Source organism: Girardinichthys multiradiatus, chromosome 1, assembly GCF_021462225.1.
Source record: "Girardinichthys multiradiatus isolate DD_20200921_A chromosome 1, DD_fGirMul_XY1, whole genome shotgun sequence".
Classification (NCBI taxonomy): Eukaryota; Metazoa; Chordata; class Actinopteri; order Cyprinodontiformes; family Goodeidae; genus Girardinichthys; species Girardinichthys multiradiatus.
This window is the reverse complement of record NC_061794.1, coordinates 8,516,670-8,540,322: the sequence shown is the minus strand read 5'-3', so window position 1 is coordinate 8,540,322 and position 23,653 is coordinate 8,516,670. Positions and strand designations below refer to the sequence as shown.

At 38.6% G+C, this 23,653-nt stretch overlaps 1 protein-coding gene across 3 annotated transcripts in view; it reads right to left on the bottom strand.

Annotated features, from left to right (window-relative positions):
* Positions 1–23,653, bottom strand: part of arhgap4b (Rho GTPase activating protein 4b) — a 54,110-nt gene that overhangs the window by 3,314 nt on the left and 27,143 nt on the right. Inside the window, exons 7-23 of one of the 3 annotated variants that reach the window (XM_047369603.1) lie at positions 23,343–23,471; positions 22,888–23,109; positions 20,951–21,052; positions 20,590–20,775; positions 20,388–20,472; positions 18,372–18,399; positions 17,831–17,930; positions 14,160–14,220; positions 13,994–14,071; positions 11,269–11,397; positions 8,907–9,012; positions 8,566–8,793; positions 5,541–5,596; positions 5,259–5,430; positions 4,219–4,311; positions 3,774–3,884; positions 1,823–1,925 (exon numbers count right to left, since the gene is read on the bottom strand). In XM_047369603.1, the coding sequence (XP_047225559.1) occupies positions 1,823–1,925; positions 3,774–3,884; positions 4,219–4,311; positions 5,259–5,430; positions 5,541–5,596; positions 8,566–8,793; positions 8,907–9,012; positions 11,269–11,397; positions 13,994–14,071; positions 14,160–14,220; positions 17,831–17,930; positions 18,372–18,399; positions 20,388–20,472; positions 20,590–20,775; positions 20,951–21,052; positions 22,888–23,109; positions 23,343–23,471 (1,989 nt within the window). Of the gene's footprint in view, positions 1–1,822; positions 1,926–3,773; positions 3,885–4,218; positions 4,312–5,258; positions 5,431–5,540; positions 5,597–8,565; positions 8,794–8,906; positions 9,013–11,268; positions 11,398–13,993; positions 14,072–14,159; positions 14,221–17,310; positions 17,339–17,830; positions 17,931–18,371; positions 18,400–20,387; positions 20,473–20,589; positions 20,776–20,950; positions 21,053–22,887; positions 23,110–23,342; positions 23,472–23,653 lie in introns of all 3 variants that reach the window. The other 2 variants (XM_047369609.1, XM_047369617.1) reach the window with 2 other exon arrangements.

Here is a 23,653-nt window from a genome sequence, read left to right as displayed (position 1 = left end):
GAGGGCCTAAAAAGCCACACATGGGTCTGGAGCCACAGGTTGTAGACCCGTGGTCTCTTTGTGAGCACATTGTTCTAGAGTTTATTTAAACAGAGAGAATGCACCATCCCCTTTATTTATGCAGCACATAGGATTTTCAGGTTATTTTTCTATTAATAATGTTAATACAGTTTTTGCTCTTCTCATATTCTCCAGTTATGGTTTGTTTCCCTATTAGTTCTTTGACGGTAAGGTCACTTTTCATAAGACTTACTCATGAAAACTTTCTGTGAAAGTTCCTTTCCTTAAAATAATGATCTTTTCACCTGTCAATAATATATATATTTGGCTGGATATAAAGGATCCAGCATGAGAAAATATGTAGTTTGGAAAAACAAATAGAAACAGGTTTGTTTATTGTGACATTTAGCACACTGAATTTATTTTACTGTTCTCTGAATACAGATGTAATTAACAATATGTTTACTTGGTATTTTTGTAGCTCTCATCCTGAAGATTGTCTTTTAATTCCTTATTATATTAATAATCACTGGCCTCACAACATTTAAATAATATTTTAAACTGTGCACAATGCTCAGTTTGAGTTTTATTCATGTACAAAGACATTGTTTGCTGCGGTCATTTAACTTCAGGCTCAAAGAGAGCCAGTTAACATGTTAAATGTCAAAGTTCATTCATGAGAGTACAATTAGAAAAAGACTGAATGGGCATGGCTTGTTTGCACGGTTTGAAAGTTACATCTGAACGAAACACAAGACTTCTGGAATAAGGTCCTTCGGCCATGTTTAGAGTAACCCAAAAAGCAAACACTTCATACTCACTGTTAAGTGTGGTGGAGGGAAATGATTTGGGCTTGTTTTGCAGCCATAGGACCTGGGTACCTTACAGTCACAGAGTTGTTAATTAACTTCTATTTTAGAGTTAAATGTGAGGGAATCTTCCCAACAGTTACATTTTGGCTGCAGCAGGGGAATGGTCTCGAAAACAATAGCAAATCTACAACAGAATCACTGAAAAAGAAAAAGTCAAGTTGATAAAATGGCCTAGTCAAAGTCTAGAGTCTGATCTTCAACCTCAATGGACTGACACATTGCAGGAAAGAAGAGGGGGACAAAAATCCTCCACAATGATGTCAGTAAGTGAAAGTCAAACAGAAAACAACAACTTTAATTTGCTGCTAAAGCTGGGTCCACAAGCTACTAAGTCATGGGCTGTACTTATATTTCTGTTTAATAGATAAAGACAGCACGGAGTCTGTTGTGTGTTTTAGTACACATGAGGTTAGTTTGAAATACTTTTAGAAACTGCTAAAGACCAGATTATTTTTATGAAGTTCCGGTACATGAAAGAATTTAAAAGAGGGTGTAATTTCCTTACAGTAGCAATGAAAATGTGAATGAGGGAACTTAAAAATAAAATAACTAAGTATTCTATTTATGGTTACTTGTAAGTTGTGTATACAATTTAGCTAATTGGCTATTTGGATAAAATTGACATCATAAGTATAAAAAGCAAAATAAAAAATAAAAATATTCCCAGGAACAAACATTTAACCTGAAAACGTAACCCTTGCAAGAGCTGCACATGTTTTCCCAAAGTACTTCATAGTCAGCCAATCGATGCAATGATTGTTTTCCAGGCTGATATAATCTTAACAAGGAACCAGTCACTCATACAAAATACGGCCCTGATGTGATGCATGACTGCAAATATTTATTTTCCATCTCAGTATATCGAATGTTATTTCTAACTTGGTAACTAGGAGTTTATGAGGAGCTTAACAGAAATAAAGCAAAACATCTAGATTAGTAGGATAAATTACCTTGTCAATTGTTGGTCTTTCTGCTTGGGCAAATGGTGGTTTGTCTGGGATTCTGCAGCTGCCTTGTCTTACAGTGTCCAAAGTGTGTCTTCGCTCCTGAGACCTGGAAGACAGGTAGAAGACAACCTGAGCCATTACATATCATAGAGCAGGGATGAGAGGGATGATTCAGAGAGAAGCCAAATCTGTTATTCTACAGTGTTTCAACGTGTCAACTCAAGCCATCTTTATTTGGCTATTCTCTTTCCTTTCAGCTCTTTCTGTTTTTTGTTTGCAACAATTCCTTTTTTTTTGGAGGGGGGGGGGGGGGGGGGGGGGGGGGTTGAGAGCTGGATCTAACATTGTCAGGAGTAGCAGAGTGAACCAAAACGAACCGCCTGCAAACTGTAAAGCCAGGAAAAAACCTACAGTGAACTAACACATGCTGACATGAGCATGGACGGCTGAGCTTTGGTGTTCCTTGCTCTGTTTCATGCTATCAAAGCCACAGTGATCAGTATTTTCACACTTTGTCACGTTGCACTGGAATTTTGTGTGACAGACCAACACAAAGTTACATGTTTTGCAGTAGCTCTGGCTGTGTTTTAAAAGTTGTCTTCCTGAAAACCAAACCTCTGTCCCTGTGTCAAGACTTTTATAAGCTCTTGAAGGTTTTCTTCCAGGATTGCCCTGAATTTCTCTCCATCTATCTTTCTACACCTATCCTGTCCCTCAAAGTGTGATACATATTTATCATTAAACATCTGACACGGCTTTATTCCCTAACAAATGGGTGGATTTTATCTTTATACCCTAACAGATCAGGGACAGCTTTCTACCTTAAAGGGCTGTCAAAGTGTGGCCCCTGGACTGAGTTTGCATGGCCCATAACTGCAATTTAAGATTAATACAAATTTGGCCAACCAGCACAGGTGGTTGATGCAGATGGAGACTGTTTATTTTTAATTAAGGCAAAATTATTATAGGCTAATTAAAACATTCTTATGCTTTAAAAGAGATATACCATAAGATATTTGTCTTAAATTACCAAGCTTTATGTTTTCTTCTTTCAGTTCATAGTACATAGGGCAATATCTATCCAATGACTTCTACCCTAAAGCAGAATTTAACGCACCCAGATCTGTTTTTTAATATTTTATTAGTCTTTGCTAAATATAGAGAGCTATTTTAAAGAGAGGGCGACCCAAATCCTGTTCTTATGTATGAGAAGAGACTACATTTCTGTCTATTTTTTTTAAAAATGGAGTATAAAAGCATTTGTTAACTTGTTGCTTTTCTATTAATAAGGCAAACATTCGAAACCCTTTTTAGGTTTGGATCTACAATGATTTACATCCATTTCCCACGAAAAATTGGACTACTTTATTTCTTTAATTAAATTATTCCCCGCTTAGTTTAATGTTAAGAAAATGTAAAAAAAATCTGTATAATTTAGGATAACCCCCAAAATCAGGAGACAACCATCTGAATGTATGTTGACTATTAATCCACTGAACAATATGAATCACTAATCCTAAAACCCCTTATTCATATAATTATAAATGACCATTGTTTCTGGCACCATGACAGTGACACAACTCTGCCAACACAAGGTCAAACTAGAAATTACTATGTCTTTTTATTCAGTAATGTGTGTGGTGTTTCAGGTCACAGTCATGACTGTGGAGTTTGTGGACAAAGATTGGCTCCAATTTTTTTGACTTCCTGCACCCTTGTTAGATTCATGCCCAGCTTTGTCCCAGCCACTTAAATTCAGACTGTTACGTAAGCCTGACTCTCCCTGTTGCTCTCCACAGATGTGACTGAGTCTGACCAGATTGGCTAAATGTCTGTTGACTTTCTATTTTTTCTAAAATGACTTCAATCTATCTCAGAGGTATCCTTCTGTAAACATTTGATCCATACTTAACATACACTGAGTTTGTCATGTGCCTGAGGTGTGCAGCCTTACACTGGTATTTGTTGTCTTGTGGCAAGGGAAGCTTGTGGCTTTCGACTTGGGCTCCCCTCACTTCCTCTCTGTCTCCCTGGCAACGAAGCACTATCACTGTTTACCCGCATCCTGTCGAGACACGCCAAAATTTTATGACTTTGGTTAGTATTTGTTACTGTTTGTAGGCTCGAAGGCATATGTATGGGTGTACAACGGTGTGAACTGAAGGTCTCTGTCTTTGTCCTTCTGTGTTTTGTCTGTGTGACAGCTGTGAGGTATTGGCTGTTGGCTTATGGAGTGTGTGCTCCAGGCTGACCAAAGAGTTTTTCATTCTGGGAGAAATAAGATTTCTTGACTTGACCGATCTCTTCATATTGCACATGTTAAACTGACTGTGAATGCGTTCATAGGTGCATTTAAGTGTGTGAGCCTTTGAGCATGAGTATATCGTACTTGTGTATACCTTGTTGTGTTTTCTGTGAGTGGATCTTCTGCCGTTAGGTTTCCAGTGCTGCCTCCACCTACTCTACCTTCATCTCTTTTCCCTCGCTCTGACCTGGAGGAAGAGAAACAGAGGCATGTATAAAGTGTGTGTTTCATGACAAATAGATGAAACAATACAAGTTTGAATGTGGGATAAAGACTGACCAAGAAAATATTCTGGTCTGACAAGAATAAAGTGAACACTGATTGGACAACCACTGGTTTGGACTGGAAATAAGTTGGAGTTCCAGTTTCTATTATTATAATCCACTATAAGAAAACTGACGCTAAATCTGCTTTAACTCCGGTTTATTACCTGTTTCCAAACTTCTCATATTGCGTGCAAGAGAAAGCGTGTTGAAATTTCCAAGTTATCCTAACAAGCTAATAAATCAGATTGGGACATTTTTGCTGTGTAATATAATTATTTACCACATTCTCATTTGTAATAATATTCTAGAGAAATATTGTTTTTATATTAAATCCTTTTATGAGGGACAAATAATATTACAATTGAATTTGTTTATTTAATACAAACCTACAGCCGGGATCCTTTAGGTCCTTTAGGTGATCCTCCTGTGTTAGGTGTTTGAGTTTTGAGTTCTTAATGGTTTCTCTGCTTATGTTTTCTGTTTGCTGTTATTTCGGTAAATTTATGGTAGATGTGTAAATGTGCTGCACCGGCATTAACTAGCAATCATAATTGGCTGTACCAAACCAAAAACCTAGGAAAATGAGCACTGTTTACTTATTCCATAATTTCCCACAATCCTTAAGGGAACTGTATGTTTAGTTTATGGCATTTGTTTAAAATAAATGATCAATTATTTGTTTTTTAAGTTGTTCTTTCAGTTTGTACTTAAACAGATGCTGCATTCAAAACTAGACTGGTAATTTGAAACTATATCGAGACATTTTACTTGGGGTGTGTATACTTTTGAGGGCTGGGGCACAATCTCTTTCATCAAATATCAATGTAGCAATGCCAGCCAGAAGTGCTAATACATAAATATCACTTACCCTTCCAGTATACTGATGTACTTGTGAGGGACTAGACCCTTAACCCCTCCAACTTCGCCTCTCCACCAGTCACAAGAGGCCTTGCTGTGAAGAATAATAGGATCTCCCTGCTTGAAGGAAAGCTCTGCTGGAGATCTGGCCATATAGTCGAACAATGCTACTGCCTCCCACTCTGCAGGCCAAAAAATGCAACAATTTTTATTGAGAAAATCGTTTAAAATCTTTTGTGTTGCTTTTGTGGGGAAGAGGATGTTTAATGCTAATGTTAGCTTGTACACCTACCATCCTCATTGGGCAGATGCTCAGTCTCTCCGTCTCCCTCCTCTGTAATTGGCTCACTGAGCATAAAAGGAAAAATGGAAAGTAAGTGGTCACACTCAATTCCTCTTCTGTTTGACTCACAAACCAGAACTGCAACAGCCCTAACTTGTGAAAATGTGACAGGACTTTGCTGTAGGAAACTTCAACCTCTGTCAAATTTCAAAACAATACATCTATGAGAAAAAAAAGTAAACGATTTAGTGATTTTTCCCAAGTGGTTATTTTGGCACGACATAGTCTGAATAGGTTGCAGGCTTGTTTTGCATTTAAGTGAGAAACAAGCTTATTTGTATTTACATAAAGCATGTATGCGCCACCAAAATGCCTTATTGCTTCAGTGTGACAGCCTGTTTCAAGATGATTAACAAGAAAAAGGAACCGAAAGAAAATCTGCTTTATATATTTGGAAATGTCACATTCAGTGTCTTTAAGTTTAAAATGAAAAGCAGCACTGTAAAGCCAGAAGGCAGGTTCCAATCATGCAATACCTATCAGCCTTCAAAGAAGAAAAATAATCCATAAAGAGTTTTAAGAGTGAAACAGGAGCAGCCTTAGAAAGACTAACTTTATCAGCCACATAGCACCTTTGGTGGAGGCAATTAGAGCATGTTAAATTCTAAATGAAGTACAAACTTAGTTTTAAGGATTTTTATGAGTATGCAAACAAAAAAAAAACTTTTTTATGTTAGACTGAAGTCTGTTTCATTGCTTTTCACAGCAACATCTTGGCAATTCATTTGTAGTCATGAAGGTTGGGGTTGATATCAACCACTATAAAATTGGACATGCCTTCAACAAATGCTCTTACAATATTATACCAATATGATATGAATATACTGTATGTAGCTTAAACAGGTTTGTGGTTGTATACAGGGCTCACCCAAGGTAGTATGGGGCCAACACTGACAATGATTCAAATACAGAACTGGTGAAATCTGGGAGAGGAGGCCAAGTTTAATTGGCTGGGCTTAAAACCAGTCACAGATAATTGGATATTATTTACTGAGATGTATTTGTAAACCAACCAAGCTCAAACACAAAAAAATCCTTAAACCCGTAGCATCAGATTGTAACTATAGTAACACAACTATCAAACAATAAAGATTATTGTCATCTCAGCATCTATATTAAAATTGTTGTTGAGGGAGACTGACATTAAGACTAAACATGCATGAGATCTTTTAATATTTAAACACCCTGATATTTCTCACTAGAGTGAAGGCCTTATCTCTAGGTGTTTTCCAATTGCTGATCTAACCTCATCTGCTGAAGTGTAAGAGACGACACAACATTATAAGCAGGCAAACTGAATGTACTTTAATTTTATGGTTGTAGAATAATAGAAAATGCTCAATGCATGGCTGCATTTCTCCAAGACACCATTAGCTTTAAGTATTTGGCAGTTATTTACTTTGCAATTGTGGGTTTTTGACTGTGCAATAGTTTAAGCAGACAAAAAAAACATGGTCCGCCTTTCAGTCAAAACGCTTTTTTCTGTTAGTGAAACTATTAGAAAATATAAATACGAGCAGCTGAAAGTTCAGCCATTAGAAAATCCAGTTTATGTGAGCAAAGAAAACAAGAGAGGATTAAACAGCAATGGGATAATCCATATGCTACTTTATTAATGATTTCATGACCTATTTATCTATCTCTATGTTTTCACTTTATATCAGGCAAAATATGATAAATGAACGAGAACTACTTCAGGTCGGAGCTGTAAACATTGTTTAGTATGTTTAGGTGATGAATTATGAACATGAATCAATTCATTTTACCCTGGCTGAACTGAACTTTGAACAAGTTCTTGTTAAGGATGAACCGGTACAACACTGACGGCTGGTGAGTAAGCACTGTGTCTAAACGTTGACCTCTAGAATATCTGTCTTGCAAACAAAAAGTTCAACGTTCAATTCCAGCTTTCTCCTACCGCATGTTGGAGAAAGTACTTAACCCCATGCTCCGTACCTACCGATCTGTGTATCGGTGTACTGTATAAGCGTGTGCGTATTTGTGAGTGCAACAGCATGTAGCGTAAAGCGGTTAGAACAGTCAGTCCATTTACCCTGTTAAATTAAAGAGTAATTTCACAGTCTTTTTAAAAGAGTTTAGACTATTTTATCAAAATCTAAAATATTATGACAGATCAAGCATGAACTGGATAATTCTACACAGATAAAAATGTCAGTCAGTCATTTTCTACCGCTTAATCCATAGTGGGTCACGGGGAAGCTGGTGCCAACACACCATGCACACACTCATTCACACACCTAAGGGCAATTTAGAGTGACCAATTAACCTAACAGGCATGTCTTTGGACTGTGGGAGGAAGCCGGAGTACCCGGTGAGAACCCGTGCATGCACGGGGAGATCATACAAACTCCATGCAGAAAGACCGGGAGACAAAACCAGGACCTTCTTGATATAAGGCAACAGTGCTACCAACTGCTCCACCGTGCAAACCCTTTATATTCAGCCCCCTTTAATCAGATATCCCCAAAAATCATGTGACAGAGATTATTCAAGCACAAAAACCACAATGCATGAACTAATCAAGCCTCGACAAAAATATTCTATGGTAATCACACAGTCTTTAAAACTGTTTATGATGCATAAAACATGTACTCTTTGTACATGTACTGTACTAGCAAAAACCAGCAAAAAAGGGTGATTTTTATTTTTTCTAAAAATATTGCAAAGCTCTCATTTCATTTTTGTTCATGGGAACAAAATATCACCCATCACCTCTTCTTGTGAGCTGAATGTGCCCTGATACCCCTACTAAAAGTACTACAAATACTAGAACTGGATGTAATCACATATCCAGAAGCCATGGAGTGCAACCAAGTTTAAAGAAGTCATGGAAGTGGTGGGGACTACTGCCACCTACAGGCCAGAACAGCAGTTGGTTACCATGGAGATGCTGAACTCATGCTGGTAGACAGACAATGCTAACAAAGGAGCTATATTATTACTCAAGGCTCACCAGTACTCCTGCTCCAGTGTCATGTGCTTCTCATAGACCGGACCTGGAAGTTCGGATTGGCCAGGGAAGATGATGTCATGCTGAAGGATCATGGTTTTAACAAGGTCATTGATCTGCGGCTGCCTAGCAACGGCGTCATCAGAATCCATTCCCCTCAGGAGGCTCGGACCGAAGCAAACAGCCAAGTTGTAGGGCTGCATCATGTTCTCATCGCTGTACTGAGACACGCTGTGAAAAAACAAATACAGTAACTAGTTATTTGTTGAGGATGGGTGTGTAGTTTCAAAACATCAGCAGATATTAGGAACAGGAGAACATCCAACCGCTTTGTTTCAGCTTACTGGTTGAGAAAAGCGAAAAGATATCGCATCACGACAAGGAGAGGCCGCGGGAAAGTGGAAACGACGGCCTTAATCTGGGCCGCTTTCTCGGTCTCCTCTTCGATTTCTGGGTAACATAGGGAGAAATCAAATGAGAAACATGCTGAGATGAGCATAAGAAAAGATTGTTATGAGTTCTTAGGTTGCAACTTCTCCCAATGCCAGAAACAAAAACTGATTGAAATGCACAAAAAATGTCCCCTAAATAAATGTTGCAACAAACACTTCTCACATCTCACACTGTCTGTGTGAGACGGCCACTGACAAAAAAATCTGAAAAGACTAACTTATAGACGGATTCACCAACAGTCATCAACTGTGACTCAGCAAACAGGGTATTGAGGTAGATCATCATCATCATTGCATTATCTTAAATCAACAGCTAATTTTTGGAGAAGATCATTTTCAAAACGAGCTATATAGCACATACAGCATTGCTACAAAGGAATACATTTTGTTAGACTGTTACCAGACTTTACAGTGCGTACCCACTAGCATTTAAAACTAGTGGGTACTAGTATACAACACTTTGCTCCAGAGGCAATTTGAGGTGCCTTTAATTTGAGAAAGCAGTGATGCAAGAGGAGAAGCATTTTATTCTCTCCCTTTTGCAGAGCAAATTTGCCCCAATACTGTAAGGCAACATCACCCTCCATACACTGTTTCAAATTTTGGGATGATTCCTTTAAAATCATCTGGCGCGTCACCTAGTATGAGGTGATGACATGGCGATGTGGGAGGAGTTTTCCTATAAAATGGAGAGCAAAGCAGTTGTCAGCAAGACGAGATCAGTGATGACTTACAACAGGGATTGAATTTAATTAGTTCGTTAACCGCCGATAGCATAAACATCATTAAATATAAACGATAATGTTCTGCTGATACCTTGACTTTTTATTTATTTAAGATACAATTGTAGTCTGTAGCTTAAAATAACTTTGTTATGTTTATATGAGTCACATGGTACAAACTGGCATATGCTGCTCTCCCTGGTGGATCTCAACTGGGTATCCGTGACATGGGCCAGCTGATGCTTCGTTGGTAATGTGCTAACCACGCCTACGCAGTGGAGCCATTTTATCACTGGGGAACAAATACTGGACACCTGGCGCATCAGTCAAGACAAATGTAAACCTGGCAGAGTTGTTTGGATGTAAAGATAAAACCGGTGGTTTGAATAATAAGCAGAATATGATGCCTTTTCCATGCTGTGTATTGTTTAAATCTCATGACTGGTCATTCATGTGATCAGAACTAAAAGAAGTTTCCAGATTGCACAGAGAGATTGCATCGGACCTCTTCCATGTGGCACAGATATTTTCCCGTCAATTTAGAAGGAACACTTTTTCCCTCCGCTTGGACCTCTCTACCCAGGTCTGATTGGTAATAATTTTTACAACTTACTCTGGTATGTTCAATATCATCTTCTGGGTGATTCTTTTATTGAGTGGAATTATTCCTGGTCTATTGGCTTCTTCTTCTGCAGTCTCTTTTCTAGGGGAGAAATCATTTTTGTGCTGCCATTATTTTCTCAAGGCCATTGTCCAGTAGGGTTTCTACCCTGAACAGGTGGCAACACAGTTCTGTGCATTCCCCATGAGGAAAATGACCCTGGCTCTGGCATTTAAACCAGAATCTGTTCAAGAACCACAGGTGTAGTGTAAAATCCTGATCTAAGGGGATGAATGACCCATAGCTCTGCAGGCAGTAACTCAAAAATGCTTGACAAAACCTCCCAAATCAAACACAAATGATGAAGTTTAAAAAGAAATAAATGTAAATTTTTATATTATAGGAGATATACGTATCAAAGTTAGGTCATATTTTTCTAGATCCAGTTTTTCCAAATTTACATAGACCAGAAAATTGATCAAATCAAATTTTAGACACTTCCAGACACCATAAAAGCACTGTGCAATATTCATGCCAGGGATTTCCATGTATATTTGGGAACACTGATGAAGAGCGCTGATGAAAGCATGTTTCTCTGATGATGTGAGTATTTTGAAATTAAGTTAGTTGATCATTTAGTAAAAAAGGCAAAGTTATAATGTTATTTTTGTTAGAAGTTAAAGTTTAAAAGCAAAGGAAACTCTTCTGAATGAATTAAGATTTATCTGATCACAATAACAACAGTGCAAACTTTTACCCCAAAAATGGAGGCAGCAAACAACAAAACAGTTTTTGGATTAGTGCGAAAACTTTGGGCCACAACTATTTGGACTCCATAGTAGACATCTGAAAATCCAAGTGAAGCTGATGCATGATTTTAAAACAGGTACCATAAAATGAAACACACAGGGGTGAAATAAAGGTGTCTTACGGACACACTCCAGCAGCGGAGAGTAGCTCTCGTACGGGAACAGAGGAGGCTCAAGCCCCCTGAAATACAGCTTCAGCACACCGGCCACGGAGTCCAGGTCACACTCACTGTCTGACAGAGGATCCTCTCCTTCAGGAAAGTGAAACAGGTGCATGGGATAAAATAATCATTGCAGCAAAGATTTTGTTGGGTCATCTTTTGGTGCCAAAACAATATAGCTGAAAACCATTATTCTTAATGACAAGAGCCTAAAGGAGACTAAAAACTAGACTGACATTTACTGTGACTAAACATGATGTAAAGTGCTGGTAAAATGATTTATAGCCCTTATACTTGTTCCCACTTTGTCACAATACAACAAAAAACTTAAAAGGCCTGTGACATGCTTTTCCCAATGCAGAAATTGAAAGAAAACATCTTAATATTGAAGGAATTAAGCAGTAATTGTCATGATATTAGGATTAAAGCTGTGATAAAAGATAATTGTGACACAAAATAAGCATATTTTGATGTTACATTTTAAAAGCCCAAAGTCGCCCAGATATGATGTCAAAAGGGAAGTCTCTGGTCATTCAAAGACAAACGGTTCAGGTAGAAGCCAAGTTGCGTTAAAAGCAGCGTTAATATGGTGAAATGGTGCATTGCTGGTGGTGGCAGCAATACTATGACACCAGCCATTAGTCTGCACTTCTTTCCTGAAGAGAAGAGGATCAGAGCTGGAAAACTGAGTGGGGACAGATGGGCTGGTCCCACCAAGCACAGCTAGTTGTGATTGGAGGACTTTTCGGTTAACTGCTTTGAACAAGAAACCTCTGAATATCAGGCAGATGAAGGAGAATGTTGTAGCAGAGTCTATAGCTCTGGTGTTCAGTGCATCTTATGGAAAAAGATCGCCAAAGCTTGTTGCTGTTGCTAAACGGATCAAGGCTTAGCAAGTAAGAATAGTTCCTTCTTGCAGAAGTCGCTTTATACATCGTCAGTTATTAATAATGAAAAATGCTAAATTATTTTTATTATTAAAATAAGATAAATCATGCATACGATATAATTAAATAAATGTTTCTCTAAAGATTCTAATATAAAATAAAAAAATGACACACCAGGTAGTGTCTTCAGCTCTTGAATCATCCCTTGTGTCTGCTGCTACTGCTCCATGCTGCTCAGCTTCACCTCTGGTTGTTTCACTCAGTGCTGTCGATATATTGTAACCCTGGATTTATTCTGTATCTGCTCTGGTCCAGTCTGCTGCGAAGCCCGAAGGTACTCCAAGAACCATATGCAGATCACGCAATACAAGCCATTGATAAATACAGTTGCAAGTCCAAATCAAGTCATTCTGTGGACGTTAAACCAGTTAAACTGCTTCATTTTTCGTTTTATGCCTCCCGATATTTTCATGTGTTTTGCTCTACAATGGGTGAGTACACTGGATGCAGCAAAGCTATATATGTTGCTTAATTTTGTGCATTTAATGTTGAATTGCTCGGTTTATAATATCTTAGTTAACCCAGTAACTGATCTAATTGATCTAATGTTAATAACTGCTAATATATACACATGTATATGTAGATATTTGTGTGTTTGTTTAATAATATAGCGAGATCTAGTCGGTCTTTAATGACTTATTTTGAAAATCCGGATGCTGTGCCGTTCAATTTGCTTTTTAAAATACTTAATCAATGTTTCCTTTCCATAAATGTAATTGGATTTATGATGAAAATTCGATGTCACAGGCACTTTAATGTTTTTATTGGGATTTCATTTGATAGACCAACGCAAAGCAGAAAATTATTGTGTAGTGACATTGTCACATGATTAAATTTGGATTTTTTTTTTTTGTCTTTTTGTCACTGGCCCTTGCTATGATGCTCCTAAATTACATCCAGTGTAAACATTTGCCCTCAGAAGAGGGCCCATTTAACCTTGTTGTGATTTATTTGCAGGATAAATCCATACACAAGGTGGTGGCAGCATCACACTGTGGGGATGCTTGTCTTTAGCAGGATAGGGAAGCTGAGTTAATTGGAAGATAAATAAAGCTAAATAAAGGGCAATCCTGGAAGATAACCTGTTAGAGACTGCAAGAGACTTGACACTAGGCCTGAGGTTCACCTTGCAGCAGGACAACAACACTAAACATACAAACAGATCAAAGCACATTTGTGTGTTAAAGTCTAACTGAGTTAATTCAGTGGCAGGACTTGAAAGCTGCTTTTCAGAAACATTCTCCATCCACTCTGGTTGAGCTTGAGCTATTAGGCAAAGATTAAAAGGGCAAAAAGGTCAGTCTAAATGTTCGAGGCTGGTTAGATGTACCCAAAAAGGTTCACAATTATTTACTGTATGTTGGTCTATCACAATAACCCCTTATAAAAAACATTAAAGCTTGAGTTTTAGTTTGACAAAATGTGAAAAAGATGGTGTGGGGCTCGTCGGTACTTATCTGTTTAACTTTCTAGTAAACAGCTTTCTAGTAAAAAGATCCAACACGCTCTTTAGGAGTCAGCAATGCAGCAACAATAACCTGATATTTTTTCTACCCCATAGTAACACCCACTGGAGTTTGCAATAATAAAAATAAATTCTATATCAGAGAATTATGAGAAATTTACAATTTCAATGATTAGTCCCAGAGGGATCCTTCATTCAGTCTGAACATATTAACAGGAATTAACAAAAATGTTTTCTACCATTGTATGTGGCACGATGAACACTGAACTCTTACCTCTTTCAAACGAATCTCTGATGAGGTTTACCTCCCTCTGTGAGCCAGGAACTCGGAAAATTCCTTCATGGTGGAGGCCTGCAACACACACCCTGACACTGAAGCACATCTATGTTGAAACTGGATTTCTCTACATAAAAGTGCTACATCAGAAAAAGCGACTCACCGTGGAGGTTTATGAAACGAATGCAGCTCTCAACCACCACAGGAATCTGCTGTCCAGAGCTCTGGAGAGGAAAGACAGGCAGGTGGAGAGTAAACATACAGTCAAATATAGAGAAGAAGAAAATGTGCAGGAAACTGAAGATGCACGGTGCAAAAACAGCAAAGAAACAGGAGGATGTTAAAGCAGGAGGGTTATACGATGTTACTATTATCTAAACAGAGGTTTTTGTGTGAAGACATGTTCTTTGATTAAGTAAAGTTATATTTTGCCTTTCTATTTTGTAAATACAACAAAATATTTTCTGAAAACTAAGGTATTAAAAAAGCTTTCATGGAAACCAGAAAACAAAAAGTACATTTAAAGAAATAGCAAATAGGCTGAAACCATAATGCAAGAGCAGCACAGCTTTGCTAGTGATGTGCTGCACAGTTTTTTAACAGCTCTGACAAAAACTTGTCATTGATTGGAAAATCAGTCCTCTTTCAGAGATTCTTTATGGTACAAACGTAATTGAAAGTTTAATTGGTTTCTGGCACATTGTGCTTTACTTGACGGATTTAGCATTTTGATACCTTTTATGGTTGTCATGCAATCACTGTTCAATTTTGTTTAAGGACATAACAATAAGGGGCTGCATGGTGGCACAGTTGGTAGCACTGTTGCCTTGCAACAAGAATGTCCTAGGTTCAATTCCCAGCTGGGGCTCTTTCTGCATGGAGTTTGCATGTTCTCCCCGTGCATGCGTGGGTTCTCACCAGGTACTCCAGCTTCCTCCCACAGTCCAAAGACATGCCTGTTAGGTTAATTGGTCACTCTAAATTGCCCTTAGGTGTATGAATGAGTGTGTGCGTGGTTGTTTGTGTGTTGCCCTGTGATGGACTAGCGATCTGTCCAGGGTGTACCCCACCTCTTGCCCATAGACTGCTGGAGATAGGCACCAGCTCCCCCACGACCCACTATGGAATAACGGTAGAAAATGACTGACTGACTGACCTAACAATAAGGATTTTATTTCCGAGTCACAAAGGAAGAAAACTATCAGAATCCTGGTTTGATATTTCCTTTAAATACATGCTATGTACGTATTTAAATACAACATTACATGTTTGTGACCTGTTGTGCAGTTTTGGAATTGGACTCAAGTGCAGACAGCAGCATTGGATGAGCATTGTGAGGATTTAATGTTAAATAGAAAACTTACATAAACAAGACAAAGAGAACAGGATGTGGAACACGGGTAGAAAAACAGGTAGAACAACAGAGAGGATAGCAGGCATGGAAACGAGGAATAACGGGAGGTTCCAGCTGAGAACAATGAGAATCAGAAAGCCTATAAACTGAGGGAGGTGTGGAGAATGACATTGCATGCCGGTGTGTTCATCAGGAGATAATTTGGAGCAGCTGAGAAGGTAAGTAGGGAGACCGAGGGATGGAGAATAATTAATAGAGAGGAAGTCAACTAAGTCACAAGGACACTAAATCAAGGGGGAAAGACAAATACTAAACTATGGGGAATCAACTAGAAAACAAAGGGAAAAGAACACTAAAATACACTAAGAATCTATGTACAAAGGAGTAACTAATATGGAAACACCTTAGACACTATGATGAACACAGAGGAATAATCTAGAAACCACAAGGAAATGGTGAGAACACAACGACAAACCAAAACATAACATGCAGGAATCAATACAGGTTGAGAAGTTTGGTCAATGAAGCATGCAAAGCACTTTGATGAAGTTTTAGACACTGTTGCATGTTTGGTTGATAAATGGACATGAAACATATTTCGGTGCAGATCCAGTAAATTATGTGCAGACAAAACCTATAGAAAAAGTAGTTCTACTTCATAAACGTAGTGCTTTGCTTTGAACAGCCTAAGATTAAGGTGTTTCCACCTTTTGCTTTTTTGTCACATTTAAATGTTTCAGATCATTCAACAAATATGAATATCAAAGATGACTTGCTTGAGTAAAAATGCAAAAAGTGTTTCAATTCATTATTTTATTTATTAATGGCAAAAAAAAAAAACAACCTGGAGTAAGAAAGCATGGAACAGTAGAGAACCTTCCCAAAAGTGGTTGGCTTACTAAAATTACCCCAAGAAAGCATCAAGAACTTATCTAAGAGTCACAAAGAACCCAGAACAACATCTAAAACCCAGTCGGCCTCACTTGTTTCAGTTAAGGTCAGTGTTCATTATTAAATAATACGTAAGAGACACGAAGGCAAAAATGGCCTCTATGGGAGAGTTCCCAGGCCAAACCACTGCCTACAAAAAAGAACATAAATGCCCACCTCACATTTGCCAAAAAATATCCTGATCCAAAAGACTTTTGGGATAATACTCTGTGAACTAATGAGGGAAAAGTTTCCAAAAGGCTGACAAAACCTCTGAGTTAAAGTAAGGGTGTGCCGTCTCTGTAGGTAATACACAGAAACTGATGTTTACAGATAGTAATGGTAATAACGCTTATCGCCAGTATGACACGCCTACGACAATTTTAAATGCTACCTATTATTTTAATATAATTGTTTTGCCTTTATTTTAAACAACAGTAAAACCCTGTTTTACAACGATAGCTCTTTTGTTACCTCTGCTCCTAATATTCAAATGATTAAACAGCATGAAGGCTAGTACATAAATGTTATGATTGCTGCTATTTATAATTTCTTACATTATAACCTTGGCAGGTCAGAGCTGTACAAATATCTAAGAAAGGAAATGGACTAAAATTTTCCAATTGGTTCATCACCAATCATTTGGAGTTTTTGAGCGTTTCAACCAAATGTTGTTGTTTTTCACTCTGTTCTTGAGTTGAAATAAAATGCTGCACATAACCTCTCCATGGCAACCTGAACTTGCAACCGTTGGACATTTGATAATCAGCATAATCTCTCTCATCTCTTCTGTTTTCTTAAACTGTGATAGATTCAGTTTAAGACAGATTTGGCTATCTACTGTAATTCCAGACAGAATCAGCAGGGCCAGCAGATTTAAAATCCTTAGAATTCCTATACAACTTTAATACCCCAGCTTGAACTCCTGCCTTTCTTAGGAGGTTGTCTCAATGACATGTCACACATGACGCTGGTGTGGCTGTAGCTGCCTGTGTGCAGCATGCAAGCAGCCACAGAAGTTGCAGTGTACCTGTGTCCGAGACATTCTCCTTCTTCTTCTGCACCAAGCCAAGCACAGCAAAGCAGGGATACAAAAAATCCAGAGATTAGAGAGAGGGGAGAAAATAACAATGTGGAAAGTAACGATTTAGAGGCAGTAGAAAAAGGAGCAGGTAAGCACACACACACACACACACACACACATACACGCTCAATAGAGGAGTCGAGAGGAGGAAGCAAAGAGACCAGCGTGTTTAAAATCCTTTTCATAAGCGAGGGGGGGTGGAGAGATAAGAGGAGATTGGATTGAAAGGAGAGAAAGCCAGCAATAAGCTGTAAGCATGACCATACACATGATGGCAACAGTGTGCACACTGAGGGTGGTGTTGGCCATGGGGAGGGGGGAGGAACCCCCCACCACCCTCAGTTCTTCAGCATCAGGATTTTCTCAGCGATTTCCTTTTGGAGGGTTGAACAGCAGTGCAGCAAAGTGCAACAAACAAAAATAGGGCAGCAAAAAGAAGCTTTTGTGTGCTGTTCGAGTGCGTTACCTCTATGTAGGAGAGTATGTCTGTGGTGAAGAGTGTGTGGCAGAATTGGGAAACTGGCCTGGACTTCCGAACACGGACTGACCGAGTAGTACATTGCATTCTGGGAAATATAACAAATAAAATGCATAATCTTGTTTTACACTTGGTTAAAATAATCAATATCTAATAATGTTAAGCCCTTTGTATAGAAATAAACACAAACAGATCTGTGCAAATGTTAAAAATCACCCCTCATTTCTTTACATTTTCCTTCCAATGAACCAGACTTTCTTGAAAATCTTTTTAAAAGGTGATTTACCCAGTTTCCCAGGCTTTATGAAAGTCTTTTCAACATTCATGATGATGGGAAGCAAAATAGAAAAAACATGAAGCATAAATAAAGACTTCCGCACAGTAGTGAAAAGAAATCTGATAATGGTGACAAATATGGTTTAAATTTGCTCCAATTCTTTCCTCCACCCCTCCCCTCGACCTCTCTGTCCTCTCCACGTCTCTCAGGCACACTTGGTTTTGTCTGAACATGTTCTTGGACCACATTTACCTGGAAGGGTCGCTGTCGACGGCCTCCGCTGTAAGGAAGACACAGAAGATGTGTGAAGCAGGGACATCTGTTAAAATGTGTTGCAGTAAACAACGGACTTGTAATACTACTAAAGTATGTTGCAAAATATTCAGATTTTGTCACAAAAATGACCACAAACCTCCGTGTATTTTATTGGGATTTTATGTGAAAGGCGAACCCCAGGTAGAAGTAAAACTAGGAAGAGGACACATGTATTTCTATTTTATTTTTAAATAAATATTTAGAAATAAAACTAAAATATTTTTAGTCTTTACTTCGTGGAAACACTCTTTGATGCAGTTAGAGCTGCAAGTCTTTTATGGGTATGTCTCTACCAGCTTCGTACCCTTTGAACACAGACTGAAATCTTTCCCCGTTCCTCTTTGCACAATAGTTCAAGCTCTTGATGGAAAGTGCATGTTGACATAATTTTTTTAAGCCTTACTACTTTTAACTAGACTGTAGTAAGGCTTACCACAATCTAATTAAAAGTCTGTGGTATGCCTTAAAACACAGACCTTTAACTAGACTTAGGTCTGGACTTTGACTAGGCCATTTATTCACATGAGTATACTTTAAACTAAACTATACGAGTGTAGGTCTGGCAGCTGAGTGTCTCGGGTCGTCGTTCTGCCAAAAGCCCCAGTCTCAAGTCTCTTGAACAGGTTTTCTTACAGATCAGCTTCTAGGTCTCTACTAAAGAAATCCATCCCCACAGCATGATACTGCCACCTACCATGGTTCAGAGTGGGGGTGGTGTGTTCAGGAGGATGATATGCATGTTTTTGTCTTCTACCATATCTTTTGTTTTGCATGTAGGCCGAAACAGTTGATTTTGGTCTCATCCAACTAGAGGACTTTCTTGAAGATATTTGTGTATCCCTTACATGGCTTGTAAATGACAGCAAACAGGACTTCAAATGCCTTTCCTTTAACAGTGCCTTTTTTTAGGCCACTTTCTCTTAAAGGCCAGAGTTGAGGAGGGCACAACTAATTGTTGTTCTGTCAACAGCACCCACCCCGCCTTACCTCCACTGAGCTGTCGAGCCCTACATCTCCTCCAGAAGCCTCTTGGCCATATTTTTTAGTAATTGCCTAATTGCCTGACCTGCCAATCAAGGTGTCTGGATTGCTTTGCAGTTGTGCCATACTCTTTATGTTTTCAGATGATGGATTGAACAGAGCTCTGTGAAATATTCAAAGCTCAGGGTAGTGTGTTACAAGCTAACTCTATTTTTACCTTCTAAACTTTCAACCTGCCCTGTTTGATATGGTCCTTGGTCTTCATGACGCAGCTTGAAGCTTCACTGGACAGCTGGATTTATATGGAGATGAAATTACACACAGATGGACTCTAAAAACTAATTAAGGGATTTCTGGAGGCAACTGGATCTTATTTAGAGGTGTCAGAATAAAGGGGACTAAATGCAAAGGGGCCATACTTTTCAGATTTTTATTCATAATTAAAATGTTTGATTTTTTTCCACTTGATAATTATGCACTACTTTGTGTTGTTCTGTTACATAAAATCACAAAGAAATACACTGAAGTGTGCGGTTGTTGTGTGATACATGTAGTTTTTTGCATTTAGCTTTTTGCAAGGCACTTTAAGTCCCCATATACATAATCAATATATTTTTAATAATTAGTCACTAAGCAATGATGGTCTCAACATGTTCACCCACGACATCAATGTCATGCTGTTTCTAAAAGAGAGCACATGATAGTCATGTACTAGCAGGTTAAATATAACTTTAAAACAGGATGAAACACTCTGAGAGAAAAGATTAGTCATGATCTTTAGTTTCACACAAATTTCCACAGAACTGTAAAAACGATTAGTCTTCAGCTGTTTCATAATACCTGCCCATCATGCTATCTTAGCCAGAAGAGCTGAACACAGATTTCTGGTAATGGATTCGCACAATTCTCTGTGCTGATTAGTAGCAACACTGGTATAAACTGCTTCTAATCTGTCGTGTACATAAAGAGCACCTTTTTGTATGGCATCTTGTAGAAGATCATGTTTGGCTTGAAGTTTGGAGGCCAGAGAGCTGCTGTTGAGGAACTCCTTTACTTTCTAAAATAAAAATATAAGAGATGAAAAAAAAACAATTTTACCTGAAATGGAATTCCCTTATGAGGAGACTAACTGTGTAAATATTCTTTATTTCAATCTGAAAGGTGTCCAACTCACTGTGAAGTAGTAAGTCTCTGTCTCCTGCTGATTGGCCCGACGCTTGGCAAGGGTAAGTTTTGGGACAGTGCTTCCTCCAGGGGGCTCGTGTGATAGGCTGGTGGACACGTCGGGGGAGGGGTTGCACTCGCCGTCGCACATGGAGTCCAACAGGGCAGTAAGTGTGGCTTTAAGCGTTTTACTAATCTGACAAGATTGCAAAAATGGTTATGTTATGTATTTTGTGTTCAAGCTATTTATGATCAAGTTCATGTTCCAAAGTTGAGTGCTGATGTTTGCCTGCACTAATGCTGTCTGAGTGACTGGCCAACATTAACAAACTGTTCATAAAGCAAAAACACAGTAAGAAGTTTTAACTGACCTCATCTGTTTCCAAGGTGACAGCAGCGAGTCGAGACTGAAGCTGCTGGAACCTGGTCTCAAGCTCGTACCGCACCTGGCTCTCCGCACTCACCTCGCACACCTAACAAAATACAAAAAAAAAAATCCAATACAAAAAAGGTTTGTGGAGTTTAAAGTAGTGGGAAGCTGTTTGGATAGAGAGACTCTTTAGATAACTGGCCTTACAGCTGACTTCAGTCACACAGAATTAAAGACATTCTGTTCAACTAACAATAATAAACACATCCAAAGGATTATTTTAATTAGACCAATACACACACATTGTGCTTGCTAATCTTGATGGCTTTTAGCTGTGGTTGTTCTCAAATGTTGTAACTAAGAGCAGATTTACTTTTGAAATCCCATTGACTATGAAGCAGTAATAATCATGTGAAGTCGGTGACGTGATGCAACCTGCTGGGTTTCCTTAAACAGAAAACTTTTTAACCAATGGAATAATATTGAATGGGAATCTGTCTGTATGATTGGACTGAATTGACTTATTTCGTGAAGTGTCTTGAGACGTCATGTGTTGTTAATAGGTGCTATATAAATAAACCCAACAGAATTGAAGGTAGCAGCTCTTGTTTCTACTTCACATGAAAAAAAAGTTATATGCAGATTTTACTTCTTAGCTCGTTAGCAGCCTAATAGTTGTTAAAATTAAGCAACAATTAGATTTTTCGTTTTAAGATGACATCTTTCAAAGTAATGTGAGAAGATGTAAAGGCATGTCAACAGGTTGAGACATCCGCGACATCTTGTTAGCAACTTTCTTCTGTAACCTGTGCCTAGCTCTTCTGCCTAATGGTTCGCTGTTATTTCCGCTACATCTCATTTACCTTGAAGATGGAAGTCAGATCTGGGAATGAGGTTGCCCCCATCATTAGCATGCTCCAATTGAAAGCACCTGGAACCTATAGCATAAACTAAATCTTGTGCTTAGTGACCTGGCTAAGAGCAGTTAGCAATACAAGTCACTAATATTGTCTTTCTTAGTAATTTATGCTTTAAACCCCAGAAAACCACATATTTAACTAATGGGTAACCATAACTAGCAACTGATTTAATGACATGAAATAAAAAAGGGCCAATTAACAGTTTAATACTGCAGTTAAAAGAAAAAAAAGAAAACTGTTGTGCATTTGTATTCGGTTGCCTTGAGTCAATGCTAAGTAGAATCCCAGTTGCCACAGTTATAGATGCCTCTTACAGCTTTGAACATCTAGAGATAGACATTCAGGGATTTTATTTGTCAGTTCTACATATGGTTTTGGCAGCATCATGCTCTGGGGATCCTTATTTTAGCACAGGCAAATACAGGGCAAATATGGAAGAAAAAAACCTGTTAGAGGCTGCAAAAGACTTGAGAGTGGAGCTGAAGTTCACTTTCCAGCAGAACAACAACCAAAAACATACAGCCAGAGCTATAAACACAATGGTTTAGATCAAAGCATCTTCATGTGTTCGAAGGGTCCAGTCAAAATATAGCTCTCAATATAATTGTGCTTCAATATTGATGTTTTAAATATTCTGTATCATATCTGATAGAGTTTGAGCTTTTTTTTGCAGAGAATAGGCAAAATGTGCAGTCTGAAAATGTGCAAAGCTTTAGAGACATACCCATAAAAGACTTCAACAAAGTTTTCGGTCAGTTGGGCCAAAATCTTCAGAATTTTATCTGTAAAAATCTCTGAAGCCATCAATAATTTTTCTTCCACTTCCCAATTATGCTCTACCTGTCTTGTTCTATTATATACAATCCCAGTGAAATACACCAAAGCTTATGGCTGTAAACGTGTAAATGTTCGAGTGGGTTTAAGCACTTTTAGCAAATGTTGGACATCCAAGATGTCTCTTCTTGACACTGGATGCCATGGCAGAGAAGAAATGCACTGCATGCCACAGTAAATGTACCTGGTCTCCCTCATGTGGGTGATAGTTGAATCTGAATGGGAGACAGAAGGCAGCATCATGTTGCTGTAGCAACGCATCCCTGTCTCCACTCTGGTCCAGGGACGTCACAGCAGTTTCCAACTGCTTCAGCCCCGTCTCCTCTGTCTTCTGAATGCGCCACCTACTGGTCAGGTAGCACTTCATCACTCTCTCCACGGACAGATGAAAACCAAGGTCACAGCACTGCCAGAAGGCAGGGAAAGGAAAGAAAAGGATTGGGTGAGAAGGAAAAGCAATTAGATTGAAAAGCAAAGAGAAAATTATTGACGATTTTTTGTGAAAGGTTTTTGAGAAATTGGCTATTTACTAAGCCTTTGTCATGAAAAAATGCAGTGGCATTTAAAAACTTAAACTTCTGAGCTGTTTTATAAATTCGCAGTAATTGCTTGTTTTAACACAGATTGCTTGTTTCTTACGTCGATGAGAGTGCTGACATCCTGCAGGTAGTACTTGTTCATGGCTGCATTTGCTGCAGCTAGGTTCAACAGGTAGTCATTTCGAGCCTTTGTGCACTGCAGCTGGGTCTCCTGCACTCTTCCATGCCTCTGTGCACACACATATACATGAAGGACAAAAACAATTAAGAAACTAAGTAAACTCGCTTCTCAAACTCAGCAGAAAGTTCCATTTGCAGATGTTAAAAACACCTGAAGTCATTTTGATCAACAAAAAGGAAGAGGAAGTGGTTTCCGCTGCAGAAACCTCACTTCAAGACTTCCTGTGGTTT